Raw genomic sequence first — 14,101 nt, 5'->3', positions numbered from 1 at the left:
GCACTTCTGATTTGTAAAGTCATTGTGGCCCGTTGAGGGTGGCCAATATGCTGAAGTGGCCCTCGGTGAAATTGAGTTTGACACCCCTGGTCTAGCAGGAGCTACGCCCTCTGCTGGATATTGCAAATCATCCAATCTGGTATGACCTGCCCATGTTTTCCTGCTGAAATAGCAATGGATTCAGAGAAACGGGATTAAGCTTTCAGGATCATCAGAGAGAAAAGACATCGATTTGGTGCACAAATTATTCAGTCTGGATTGTTTCTGTTGTGTTTTATTGTTTTTTTTCTTCTCAAACGACATTCAATGTCTGTTATTACAGTGTGTGGAATGTAAAATTGTCTGTTGGGTTTAAATTAGAAATAAGAAATGGTTAAAACAAGAAATTAATAAACCTTAACTTCTTAAAAAGAACACTAAATAACTAAAATAGATTTTAAAAGATTGAAAACAAACTGTACATTAAATAGATTAACAGTATCAAATTGAACTTAAACAAAACTATAACCTAGGTTTAAATAAATAGTATCCTGTAATACCTAACATTAGGTTTAAATTTCAAAAAAGGGATTATATAAAATATTTGGAAAGAAACAGGGAAACTATTTTGCATTGAATTTTGTGTCATTGTATGTCAACTGTTTGTATAATTGTTGTTTCTTTTCTTTTCTACAAAATAATAAGCCGGCAGTTTAAACTTATTTTCTGGTCTGTGGTCCCTACTCCCGTAGCCGAACCTAGCACTGGTCCTATCCTATTGTGAGTTCTAGTACTGTAAACACATCGTAAGTGTTACAAGCGCAGTTACGGATAGTTAAAAAATTGATTTTTTGCCCTCTGGCGTTATGCCCGTGTGCATAATTTTTAGATGTAAACAATAACATGCACTGTACTATAACAACTATAACATAAACTGGACACTTATTGTTTATTGCCATTAAACATGATCTGCTTTGTCTCAGACACATTCCAGAGTGGGAACGCCGTCACACTGAAAATCTCTGTCTTTCTACCGGTGCAGTCAGCAGAAACGCCAGAGGTCCTGTAGTATGAACACAGACTGACCCTGTGTAGTATGAACATACTACACAGGGTCAGTCTTAACAGAATACAGTTAATTTTTTCTTAAAACTAGTTTTAAGAGTAATATAAAAGCTATTACATCTGAAGGATTGACACATTTCAAGCAGATCGTCAGCAGACATTCAACTGTTTTCTATGAATTGTGATCCATTCCTTAGAAGAATCATAGAAACGTGGATTTGGTTTGTTTCTATGTGAAAACAAGTATGCACGTGTGCATCTGTCAACTCTCCGCTGCGGCCTTTTTTCCCATAACCACACAGTTTCCCCGCGTTTCCTCAAGGTTTAATATCGCAGATGACCAAAACAACCACATGACTGAATCTTTATTGGTGCTAAACACCCACCAATGACAATTACCCAACCCACCATCAGGAAGTCAGACATCCGCAGTCTATCGAAAACGAGACCTGGGGAGTAGTTACAGTAAAACATCTGAGGCTGCTGGAAAAACCAGGGAGCAGCCAACACATGCGCTCCAAATGACAAAGATTCTGAATTGCACCAGAAGTGCGTCAGAGACAATGTGGAGCCGAGACACTGATCGGCCAGGCTGTTTGTTGTGGCTTTGTGTGAAGGAAACGAGGGGACATTTTCTAATTAAGGCTTGTGTGGATTATTCTATTGCTAATCAATAAAAAGGTCAAACCAATTAACTGAGATAAAAGTCCCTTGTTTCAGTGAGTTGCGGTTTAGAGGAGGAGGAGGAGCTTGTACCTGAACGCAGCAAGGTACTCGGCATCTCCCATAGGCGGTTCCAAGCCTCCGGTCCAGGCTATGTTCACGTTGAAGCCCTCACCGGCTCCAGAACCGACCTAAAACCCAGAAAACACAGTCAGACCCAGTGTTTCTCTGACGCTTTGCTTTTCACTAAAGGTACGACCGATTTTCACCCAACCTCAGTTGGTGAACCGCTGCCAGGGAAGAAGTTTGCATCATCATAGCGATGAAGTGAAATGTACAGAACGCTGGGGTCGCTGTAGAACACCTCCTGGGTGCCGTTACCATGGTGAACATCCTATAGAGAGAATATCCACTAATTAAATAAATAAAACACAGACAGGATAAACATTTTTATAAAGGTTTTGCTGACAGAGTACAAGTAGGAGACATCTCACCCAGTCGACGATGAGGATCTTGCTGACACTGAGCTTCTGCTGGAGCTGCTTAGCAGCTATGGCAACAGAGTTAAAATAACAGAAACCCCTAAAAGACAAACACAGAAAATTAAAAGATAAATAAAAATATGAAAAATAACAAGTTTAGTTAGAACAGAAAATTCTACAATTATGAACCAATTTGTGTTACCATTTCCTTTTGCTTGTTGATTATTTTTTTAATTCATGTTTGATGTGTTAGTAATAGATAGTACAGAATCAGTTTTATTGGGAAAATTAAAGACATTAAATATATGACTTTTTCTTGATTGAAATATAAAATGGGATCAGATCAAGGAAGATTGAAAATTAAAGAAAAAATTGATGGTTTGTTGGTTTTAAATCCAAACATAAACCATAAAATGCATAAAAAGATGGAAATATCTAATATCCATATTTTTTATCAAAGCAATATAGTACATCTAAATTAGATGGACTGTTGTCATAAGGTCCTGTTAAAATTAGTAATATCTTATATTTCACTTATGTAAATTCGGAACACAAATTCTGATCACAGACACGTTTCTCAAAATATTACCTAAATGTTTATTGCCTTTTTGCTATTGCTTTGTCAAGCTTCTATTACTAAGAAATGGTTTTATAGTATTTGCAAAGGAAGAGTTGTTATTCTTTGAAAATAGTCTCAAAACACATAAGAGTATTCCAAAAAAGGTTTTCAGAAAATAAAATCCCATAAACGAACAACAAAAGAAAGAGTGGTGCTGAATAAACGACAAGAGAGAGAAAAAAGTACATTTAGTGTGGTTGTATAAAACACAGAGCATATATACACACTCACATTGGGTTGGAGGGGTCGGCGTGATGTCCTGGAGGTCTTACCACAGCAAAGCCGTTCTGTGCAGCAGATAAAGACGTGTTAATCTGCGTCTCATTAATTATGATGCTACTGTTAGCATGTTGCATTCTAACCTGCCATAACAACTCTAATATTAAATGATTTGTTTTAGTTTTCCATCTTTAATATTATTTACTACTAACAGTAAAACAAATCTTTTATGAACAATTAGGTAGTCATGGCAAAAACACGTGATTCTTTCTACCAATGACAAACTTGTTCTTCCACTAAGCAACCTAATTCCTGCAAAGAAGTAAATTAATATATGTTCAAATTAAAAACAGGTATCTATTGTATCCTTAATGGAAAAAAACTATTATCCTGGTAAGAAATGTGACTTCTGATGATAAAAATAAATCGCTATGATTGTTAATTTTGTGTTTAAACTATAATTTTCTCTACTTTGGTTCCATAAAAGCATACATATTAAAACTAGGACCAAAGGCAATAAAATGTTAATTTCATATCATCCGTCCAAATTAAAAGATTAAGTTTACATTGAAGGACAGTGATTCTGATTGAATTGTAACTGCTGCTTCCTCCTGCTTATTGTTCTGCTACAGTTATTTTATGTTCCACAAACAGAAAAAATACATAGCAGGGCAGGTTCGCTATGCCTTAATCTGGGTTGTAGATGTACTTTACTGTAAGTACATCAAGTTTTCAACATTAATTGTAACTGAAGGAAACATTTTTATCCGACTTCAGCTAACGGTTTAGTACGGCTGCTCTTTGGTGTCTGACCTTGAGCTCTCCTTTGGCCACCCTGAATGACAGCTCGACGACGCTGCCCGCTGCCATACGTGATGCCGTGGAAGTATGCGACTCGTTCCAGATGGTGTCATTGTCCACCTGTCCATCACAACAAACACATCAACATTTAGACACACACTCCTCTACGACCAGGAAACCTCATAAATGTAGTAGAGTAATTAGAGAAATAGGTGTTACAATTACTGTAGATGAAACACAAATAAGGTTTTGTATGTTTGCCTTCTTAAAAAAAAAGCCTCCAATACATAGATATTTTGGAGGCTAGCTGTTTTCTATTTTCTTTGGCCTGGAAAATCACTTTTTGTTTATTCTCTGCACCTAAAAAAAAAAAATTTAGTCACCCTTTTGAAAATTACTTGAACTCGGTAAAAAAAAAAACAACAAAAAAAAAAAAAACATTTGGTTACATTATAGACTGCTTTCAAGTAAAAAAACACATATTTACTATAAAATAAAAACATGAGACCAAAGTGTGGTTACAAAAAGACAAATACTTTGTTTTGTACTTTCTAGGTTTACTGTTACAAAAGGATTTCAATTTGTCATTAATCAATGTTTCCACCTGCATCAACCACTGAATTTATAGGATTGTCAAATTGTAGTTGGGGGGCCACGCAAAAGCAATCCAGGAGCCGCAAATGGCCCATTGACTGCACTTTGAACAACACTGAGCTACTACTACTACTACTACACTACTACTTTCTGTAGTAGAAATTAACATTTTCGTTTTGTTTTAAATTGCTAAAATAATCTAAACATGAGGGTTTTTTTTCCCACTTCTTAATCTTCAGGCAAAGTGAATGCTACTCATAACTTCACAGAAAATAACAAAAAAAAAATCTGAATCATACCTTTAATTTTTTATATTTTATATTTTCCACATTCCATAATTCTATTTTTGTTTTTGTCCTTTTCTGTCCATCTGGCTGACAGCAAAAATCCAAAGCATATTTTTCATCCCTGGTCATGGACATGCTGCATGGACATTAGTCTGAACTGTCACGATTCGACACAGGCTGTCAGGAGGACCAATCCGCTTGCTTTCTTTCTCTCTTTGATGTCTTTCCTGTCATCTTTCTTTAAAACAATATCACCTTTCATCATAACAACAAGCTGGACGTATTAAGCAGCTTCCACTAAAAGATGAGTGTTTCCTCTTACCCCGACTCCGCCGCATGGCAACATGACAAACATCCTTTGCGAGAGAATTCCTGTAAAACAGAAACAGTTGAATCTATTTTTAGCATGTTTTATCTTGAATGTAGATTTGATGGCTCTGAATATAGAACACATTTATAAAACGTTTGGATCTATCGGCGCAGGGTGTGACCAACCAGCCAGTTTACGGTTGTCCAGTTTCAGCCTGTTGAGGGGGTTTGTGCCGTAAAGCAACACGTGGCGCTCCGTGTGGACCGACTGCAGCTCCTCCAGGTTGGCCTTCCGGCCGCGGATACTCTGCAAGAGCAAAACATGAAGGCTTCTCTGAAAACTCTGTAGATTTACATTAAATCCTACAAGGAAGGGGAAGTGATAGAACATGGATATTTGTACACAGTAACATGCAAAGTCATCCCTTAAATGCTAACTGTGAGTATGCGTGTGTGTGTTTTACCTCACACTGCCCTCTCAGGCCTCTTTCTTGCAATCGTGACCAGATGCTCTGTATTCTCCCAGCATGCTCTGGGTGACTGCTGTTGTCTCCACATGTGCATTGGTGTTTTAGCATCTGAGAGTCATAAACCAGCCCTGAAGAAAAAAAAAAAAGAGACAACAAAATAATGATTAATACTGTAACATGTTCAATCTGCTCATATTCAGGAAAAGTCCAGGACAGAAGTAAAAATCTGATCACTGTGCAGAAAATCTTTTTTTTTAAATTTGTTCACTTCCAGAAAGAATCCTATATTAACATCTAGCCTATCTGATGTTTAAAAAATTTATATTCAGATATGCAAATTAAAGGTGTTGCAAATGGGATGCATTTGATTTCTGATACCAATGCCAATGTCTGAGGTTTAGCATCCATTGATACTGATCCAATACAGAAAAACTGTGACTAATTTGGCTTAAAATGTTTCGGGGGGGGGTGAGGTTCTAACACAGACAAAAATGTACTGAGTTACGATTTTGCACCAGAACAGCAAACTGAAATACATTAATAGCTTAGCAAACTCAGTCAAACATGTAAAAGCAAATTTAATGTGTGCAGTAGTCAATTTGGGCTTGTCACAATAACTTTTGCTGGACAATCAATTGCTCCAGAAATTATTGCAAAAAAAAAAAAAAGAAGATAATATAATGTTAAGTACACTCTCTCTCAAAGATCAATAAACTTTCATTTCTAAACAACACTTAACACTTGTCTAGAACTGGAAGACATTTTAAATATCTCAAATAAACAAATAAAACAAAGAAAACAAATAAAATAGTAATAAAGTCACTCATACTGGAAAGCATTAATAAAATGGATTATAAAGTCTCAATAAACAAAATCATCCTTGAAAAAGTATTAATCATTATGAAAAACAACCAAAACTGCCAGTTAAGTGTTGAAAGCACCGGAGTGAAGCCTTTTGTCATCTGGTCTCTTTGGAAGTGAATGAGGCTCATAAGGAAAATAAACAATTATGTGACTGCAAATTATTGAGCTAACTTTGATTTATCGTGTGCATAGAAGCTGAATGTTGTTTCTCCAGAACCAGAAGACCTGAGAGGTCTGGAAGGTTGAAACAACAGATTATATGCAATTAAATCAACTATTATTTTCAACTCTAACATTATTTTAATTCATAGAATAATAATCAGTGGGGTTGGTGTAAAATATGGGATGTATTGCTTGAAAGCATGGCATTTTGCACAAATGCTAGCAGAGCCACAAAAAATTCTAATTATCTTACCAATGTCTGCTAGGAAATAATTTCATTACAGTGATTGGTTATTTACAGTCATATTTTCTTGTAGAAGATATTTTTATTACCCTGAACATTATTTTAAAAGTGAAATTTGTCCATTTTGTTGCTGTTTGAGAAATGTTGTACTTTCCTGCTGTGTTTGCTCACATCCTGTTTGTCTCCTGGGGGCTGAGCCCCTCTTTTCCCTAAATCCTAGTGACACCCCTACTGAAAAGAAATGAGATTTGTGTCCTCTCATATTTACGTCAGCACCTGTCGGACACATGACTCACCGGTGGTGAAGCGGGGTTTGCTGACAGTGTCCTGCGCCGTCAGACTCAGGGTGTTCTCAGGCGAAGTGAGCGAGGTGGAGGCCGGCAACGAGCGCGTACGCGACAGTGCCCGATGGCCGCCAGGCACGCAGGCCGGCCCGCCGCCGCGGAAAACAGGCACAGCCAGGGTTTCCATCTGCTGATGCATCTGCTGCAGCTGCTTCTGCTGTTCATATAGCAAGGACTGGTCGGAGGGAAAGACACAGAGCAGCGTCAAGGAGAGACACAACAGAGAATCTGCTTTTTAAAGAGTTATGTCGCCATCTAGAGGAATAAAGATAAACAGCAACGATCTGCCTGCTTCTTCTGAACTCTCTGTGGAGGAATGTTTGTGATTTTTTTTCCCAAACCTGGTTGAGTATGAGTGCATGCTGTAGGTTGATTTGCTCTTCGTGGGCTTTGGATCCGGTTGGCTCCGCCTCCCTCAGTGACTCCGCCCGCACTCTGCTCTGATAGCTGGTCTCCGTGGGTGAAGCTCCACCGCCATCCTCAGAATCCATATCCTCAGACGGGATCTGATGCAGTCTGGGCTTCTCGCTGGACTTGGACATCAGCTGCAGGCAGACGGAACGCCGAGATCATTCAGGATGTGAAAAAGACGATGAATTAAGAGACAGAGGGGAGAACTAAATCACATTTTTGTGGGAAAGTACACCTCTGATGTACTACTGATAATAATGAAACTGTATTTTTTATTTTATTTTTTTCAAAATCAAGCATCACACTGGAGTCATTGCAGCGCTAAAAACATAGCAGTGAAACTACATGTAAAACTGAAACTGAGGTGCACAGATTTAAAACTAACCTTAAGACTGTCAGAACATCCTAAATGTTGCTTATTATTTTTAAAAAGCATACGCAACACAGCACAGTAATTCTAACTGAATATTTAAGGATGTTTCTTTTGTATATTCTTGACATGGTGCAGGTCTTAGCTTTTATTCATAATCAAAAGAATGAAATTTGAGTTGATGAAACCTGCTCTATATGTAAACACATGTAACAAGTCTGTTAAAGTCCTGTTATAATCCCAATGAAAGCAGGATTTAAACTCTTATTTTATAACTTTCAAAATTTTTATTTTAAAAGAAAAAAATTATAATGCTCTTAAACGTCAACTGAAAGTACTGATCACCATTAAATCTAGACATTTTTTTTTTACAAAGAAAAACTGCTGTTTAGAGACACTTCCTCCTAATCTGATAGATTCTGAACTATTTTGCAGAGGAAGCAGCAAGAAGCTTTAAAACTGCAGCAGAACATGGTTCTATAGAGCACAAAGGCTGAATGTATTAACTCATATATACTTTTATTTAAAAACTTTTTTTTCACTCCACATTACGTTAATCCAGTGGTTCCCAAACTTTTTCTCCTGGGCCCCCCAAGTGGTTTCCAAACTATTTCTGGTTCTTTGCGTTTTTGCTGGTTTGCTGCCATGATCCTAACACACCTGCATAGCTCTGCCCAGCAGCAGCAGGTCTCCTTCACTGCTGCACAGGTCTGAACCCAGCGGGAGCGTCGTAGCGCTCATGTTGCGTTTAAAGGCTGCTCGGAAAAACAGGTTACCACATGTTAACAACGGATTAAACAGTTTTAACTGCTGATAAAAGTGACAGAGGACACAGATATGGGAAGTGCGGAAGCCCCTACTGTATCAAATTGACAAAGGAATAACAGAGAGTTGGCCATTCTAAGGTAAAAACCCAGCGCATACAGCGTTCATGTTTTTTTGGGGGGTTTTTTCATCCAAGACGGCTTTAGTTATACGTCAAATTATTTTACGTATAACTAAAAGTTTTTCATCAATATTATGAATTATTAACTTAAAACAAGCCCACATTTCTTGCTGAAAAGCTACTTCTAAGTTAGTTTTGTCGTGTTTCAGCTGTAATGAGATGTTTGCACTAGAAACCAGATCGTTGTGTTTTTTCTTAGTTGTGTTTTTTCTGGAACAGATTTTATGAAACGTGGCACAGAATGTGTTGGTACCTTTCCCAGGTGCGTCTGCTGCTTGAGCCTCTCCAGCAGCTGAGCGTTGTGCTGCTGCTGGAGGAGGTGGTTGTGGAGGGCCCGCGGGCTCTGGGGAAGGGGCTCCGAACGGGTTCTGCTCAGTGGCTTGTGGGCCTGAACGCCGCCTGGAGACAGGCGGTCTAACTGTGACACGAACTGCAAAGGGACGGGGTCGAGGCCTGGCACTGCTGAGAGGCAAGTGGAGAGAGGAAAATGACAAATTTATGCAATATGGATCAAATCAGCACATATATGTGCAAAACTGCACCTGCAGAACCAGATTACTTCATGAATTTTCCAGTATATAATTTCACAACATATTAATTCAGTTTAAATATAAAAGAATTTTAAGATGGGTGTATTAATCCAGCTGTTATTTGCTGTATGTAGGAGAAACATTACAAAAGTAAGCAGTTGGTGGTGGTCTAACTTGTCAGAAAGTGAAACTTTGTGAAACAGTCCATTTACAAATCATAGAAGCACAAGTTGAAAATGGAACCAGAAGTGAGAATAAAATAGCTCATTTATTATGCGACTTCTGCATCTGAGATTGCAAAGCTTTGCAGCTTGAGATGCATTTGAGGAAGTGTATGAAATAAAGATACAGACTAATATTTAGGCAACCCTGGGGCTGATGTGTAAAAAGCCTTAAAATAAAAATGATCTCTTATTTTAGAAACATGGCTTCACATTAAAAATGCACAGAAGATGCATATTTAGCCCAGAGTTAAAGTGCTGCAGATGTACTGCCGATCTGCATGTCAGGATACAAGAGCAGCCGCTCAGCTCAGAAACTAAACTGTTGGAGAAAAAGAAAGTCTGAACCGGAAGACAGGAAGAGAACTGCAGCATGGAGGGGCATCTTGAAGGTCACTGAGTCGCCATGACAACAATCAGATGCTAGCTATATGCCAAGAAGTTGTTTGAGAAACATGAGAGAAAAAGTACAAACTAGTTTCCATGTGAATCTTTCCTTATTTTGTACTTTTGCCTATCCTGAGTTTGTGAACTTTATGTTCACTTTAATATATTAAATAGCAATGTTCACTATGAAATTATGGTGGATGATTCTACATTGGGCTTGATTTGGAGAAACAGGAAGAAATGAAGGAAGGAAGTAAAGAAAGAGGTAAAAAAGTAAGAAAGAAAATGAAAGGCAGAAAGAAAGAAGGAGGAGCAGACACGTAATGGAGATAGAACAACAAAAGGAAAGAAAGAAAGAAGGAAGGAAGAACCGCAGCATAGAAGGGCATGAGGGACGGAGGAAAAACAGAAAAGGAAGGCAACAAATAAATATGGAGTAAGGATAACTAATAAATATGTTTCTTTCTTCATAATGATCCAATCCAGGAAAATACTGCAGTCAAACTCTATATTTTTACAGGAACCTGTTAACACTAAAGACATAAACGCTGAGATTTTCAGCACCAAACACTCCTAGAGGGTCAGAAGAGAACAAAAACAAGATAACTGATGAAAGCATCAAATGGCCACAGAGAACGTGTGACCTGGTTCTGTTCTGAGACATGAACATGAACATGAACCCTAAAAACAAGACATTTTAAATGAACTGTTGCAGTAGCAAGAGCTTTTAAGGAATCTACACATCTTTACCAGAGGTGTCAACAAATAGGTGTGTGTGTGAGTGTGTGTGTCTCACCACCCAGCGTGTGCATGAGTCCGGAAGGCTCTAGGATGATGACAGGCAGGTGTGGGTTCATCTGGCCTGCCTGGTCATCTCTGCTGAGCGGCAGGAAGACAGGCGAGCCCCCGGCAGCGACCACAGGAATACGGCTCATCTTGAGCGAAGAGAGCTCCACCTCAGCCTGAAACACAGAATGGAAACATAAACAGAAAACCTAGAGTTCAGCTCTGACTAGAGCTAAAGGTAAAAACTGACTAGATCACAAAGCCTGCAACAATGAGCTGATTTAAAACAAACCTTAAAAAAACCCTCAGTGCAGTTTAACAAGACCAACAGCGCTCCTGTCAAACCGTCGACTTCCCTTTTCAAAAACAGATTGGAAAATACAGAGAGGGGGATCTCTGACTAGGCCATATGTTTTGAACTATTATCCTGTTAAAAATCATGAGCAGAGGGCACCAAAACAAATCTACATCTATTTTAGTTTCAAAGTATCTTTGGAACCATGCGTATATATAAAGCTGAATTATGAACCTTTAATAAAAAACATGTTTTCTTTTTGTTTGTTTTTTTACATCTTTGTTAAAACTATCACCATGTTGTGACAGTATAATATGAGACAGATAATCTATAGAAGATGGAGCTCTTCTAGAAATAAACTGCTTGATCTCAAACAACCAATTAGATCAAGGAGGAGGGTCTTTGTGATGCAAATCATGGTTGTGTACATGTTGCTCAGACCTTTCCCCTTGCTATCTGGGAGCTTGTTCACCACACTGGTTCACCACACTGGAGCCTGTTATGAATGCTAATGCTAGTTAGCATGGCCTCGATGTCAGCAGATAAATGCCAAATGGTTTCCCAACATTAGCACAAGAAGCAGCATACATGAGGATGATTGACAGCTTTAACACCCTCCTCCTGGCTCTGATTGGTTGTTTCTGACTCGGAGTGGTGCATTTCTACAGACGGCATTAACATATAGAGGAGGTGGAAGAAATCAATCTTTTCACAGATTATCTGTCTCATACTGTTATGACGCAGTGACACGTTTAATAAATATGTGAAAGACATGTTGTTTATAAAAGTTACATACTGAAGCTTTAAGCCATGTTCCAAGGAGGACTGGTAGAACAACAGGCCCACAGAACTACAGATCCTCCATTGTACTTTCCCACACATTCATCCTTTTCGATCTCCATCTTACATGTGAAAGGTGCTGTTAGGGTTGGCATGTATGGACTTAAAGTTTTATCACAATAATTTGTGGCACTATTATGACCACAACAAATGTGATAACTATTTATTGTTTCTTAGGGAACTGTATGACTCTGACCGCATGACAGCACACATATTTTAAACTGTATTGACATTTATACATACTTTCATTAAAAAAAACAATGTTTAAAATAGTAAAACTAACAATCCTGACAGTTTTGAGGAGTTTCAAACATTAACTGGAATTTATTGTGATAACAATAAATCAAAAATTCTTATAATTTTAAGAAATGTATTGCAATAAATGATAAAAGAAAGAGGTAATCTGAATAAAGGCTACATGAACCAAACATGTGCTTACCCTGGGGTTGACTGGCAGTCCCAGTGTGATGGTGGGCAGAGTGGATGGATTCTGGATGGTGAAGTTAGACAAGGTCCCATCTCTGAGCAGCAACTTCTGAGCCTGGCAACACCAAACAGGTACTGCTAAAGTAACCAACATGAACTCAACACTTCTTTTTAACGTGATTAATATATGCTGGATTTACTTTATTTATTTTTTATCTGTTCACAAGCCAGACAGTTTGTCCTGATAATATCTCCTCCATAAAATGTCAGAGTTGTTCAGTAGTTAGTATTCAGGAGTCTGAAGAATGGCAGTGCAGACTGATGAAGACCTTCATCTCTGATTTAACCGACCTGACACCCGACACGGCAGCCCATGAGTCAAACAGCAAGGCAGGTGTAACAGAGGGCGACTTTCCGTGATTAAATGAATTATGCGCAACCAGCTGACAAACAAGCTCCTGTGTCGCTGCTTTAAACATGTCATTACTCAAAGTCCTGACAAAGTTAATGTTTGCAGAGCAGCTTCTCACCTCAATCAAAGCATGTTTTCTTTTTTTTTTTCTGGCTTTGACACTTAAAAAGAAGATTCTAGATCAGAGATATTCAAACTTTTTGTAACATTGACCAAAATCCTCAACAAGACAGTAATTGCGGGATATTTTGACTATTTTCAGAAATAAATACATAAATTAAATCACTCCTTTTTTTGAAACTCTGTATTCAGCTGAGTTCTAAGAATTGTAATTAAAAGCAGATTTGGGTGCACTAAGGCCTGCTTTAGTGTTTAAAGCAGTGTTTCTCAACCTTTTTTGGGCCAGCGCCCCCCAGCCTTTATCCAGGTCCCTCACCGCCCCCCACCAAAGAATTTGCAGGCTACTTTGCACTGACCATTATTTTATCATTAATATTACTATCACTATTGTAGATGTTTTGATTTTTATGCTTGTTTCTGTATTTATCATCAAAAATTATTTCCCAGAGAACAAAAAAGTAATGGGAATAGAAATTATTTTCACAGGTGTTTACAAAAAATGCAATGAACATTCAAGTTAAATTCAGTAGGCCTAACAGCAGCCAATCAGAGTGGAAAAAATATTCTTACTTTGTGCCATTTTCTAGTTGTTAAATCTTGCACAAAATGACCAGATAAAAGATGTACAACATGCCAGTTTAAACTTTGAACTATTTGCAAAACGTCTGAGCTCTGCAACATTAAAACATGGATAGAACCGTAACTACATTAATCGTAGCTCTTCTTCTCTTCAGTGTTTGTCAGTTTCTGGTGGTGCAGCTCTGTGCTGCCTTCAGGAGAATGGGACATCAGAGTATCATCCATAAAACTTCACCCACATGGCATTTATTATGCAAACCAGAGCTTTCAGTGGAAAAACAAAAGTTCCAGATCCTTTTAATGCCGTACAAATATGAGACAGAAACATAGATTATATCTTTATATAGACCTGTCCACTGATTTATAGATTAATAGTTTTACTGGACAGAAATTACAAAGAACAAATCTGGTTCTTAATCAAATCCTAATGAGTTAAATTGAAAGTGTCATGGACTCATCAGCCTCATGACATTAACACTGACATGAAAAATAATAGTGAAGAAATAAATATATCAAATCTAATTAAAAACATAAATAAGTGATCAGTTCTTTACTGTTATGGTCTGTAAGATATATTTATTCTCAGTACTAGATATGGTCTCAACAAACCCATGACATTTCAACAATATTATTTTACCTTTTATCTGGAAATAGTGTCTGTTTATTCTTGTCATAC

The 14,101-nt window shown here is 37.9% G+C and overlaps 1 protein-coding gene across 4 annotated transcripts in view; it reads right to left on the bottom strand.

The window, feature by feature from the left end:
* hdac7a (histone deacetylase 7a) overlaps nt 1-14,101 on the bottom strand; it is a 105,813-nt gene that overhangs the window by 16,519 nt on the left and 75,193 nt on the right. For 2 of the 4 annotated variants that reach the window (XM_007575574.2, XM_007575576.2), the window contains exons 10-22: nt 12,328-12,429; nt 10,764-10,929; nt 9,083-9,291; nt 7,444-7,647; nt 7,055-7,277; nt 5,483-5,616; nt 5,205-5,325; nt 5,032-5,081; nt 3,841-3,948; nt 3,040-3,095; nt 2,202-2,289; nt 1,982-2,101; nt 1,801-1,898 (exon numbers count right to left, since the gene is read on the bottom strand). In XM_007575574.2, coding sequence (XP_007575636.1) covers nt 1,801-1,898; nt 1,982-2,101; nt 2,202-2,289; nt 3,040-3,095; nt 3,841-3,948; nt 5,032-5,081; nt 5,205-5,325; nt 5,483-5,616; nt 7,055-7,277; nt 7,444-7,647; nt 9,083-9,291; nt 10,764-10,929; nt 12,328-12,429 — 1,679 coding nt within the window. The remainder of the gene's footprint in view (nt 1-1,800; nt 1,899-1,981; nt 2,102-2,201; nt 2,290-3,039; nt 3,096-3,840; nt 3,949-5,031; nt 5,082-5,204; nt 5,326-5,482; nt 5,617-7,054; nt 7,278-7,443; nt 7,648-9,082; nt 9,292-10,763; nt 10,930-12,327; nt 12,430-14,101) is intronic. The other 2 variants (XM_016662624.1, XM_016662625.1) reach the window with 2 other exon arrangements.

The sequence above is a fragment of the Poecilia formosa genome, unplaced genomic scaffold (genome assembly GCF_000485575.1).
Source record: "Poecilia formosa unplaced genomic scaffold, Poecilia_formosa-5.1.2 Scaffold381, whole genome shotgun sequence".
NCBI classification, from domain to species: Eukaryota; Metazoa; Chordata; class Actinopteri; order Cyprinodontiformes; family Poeciliidae; genus Poecilia; species Poecilia formosa.
This window is presented reverse-complemented; position numbering and strand designations above follow the sequence as displayed.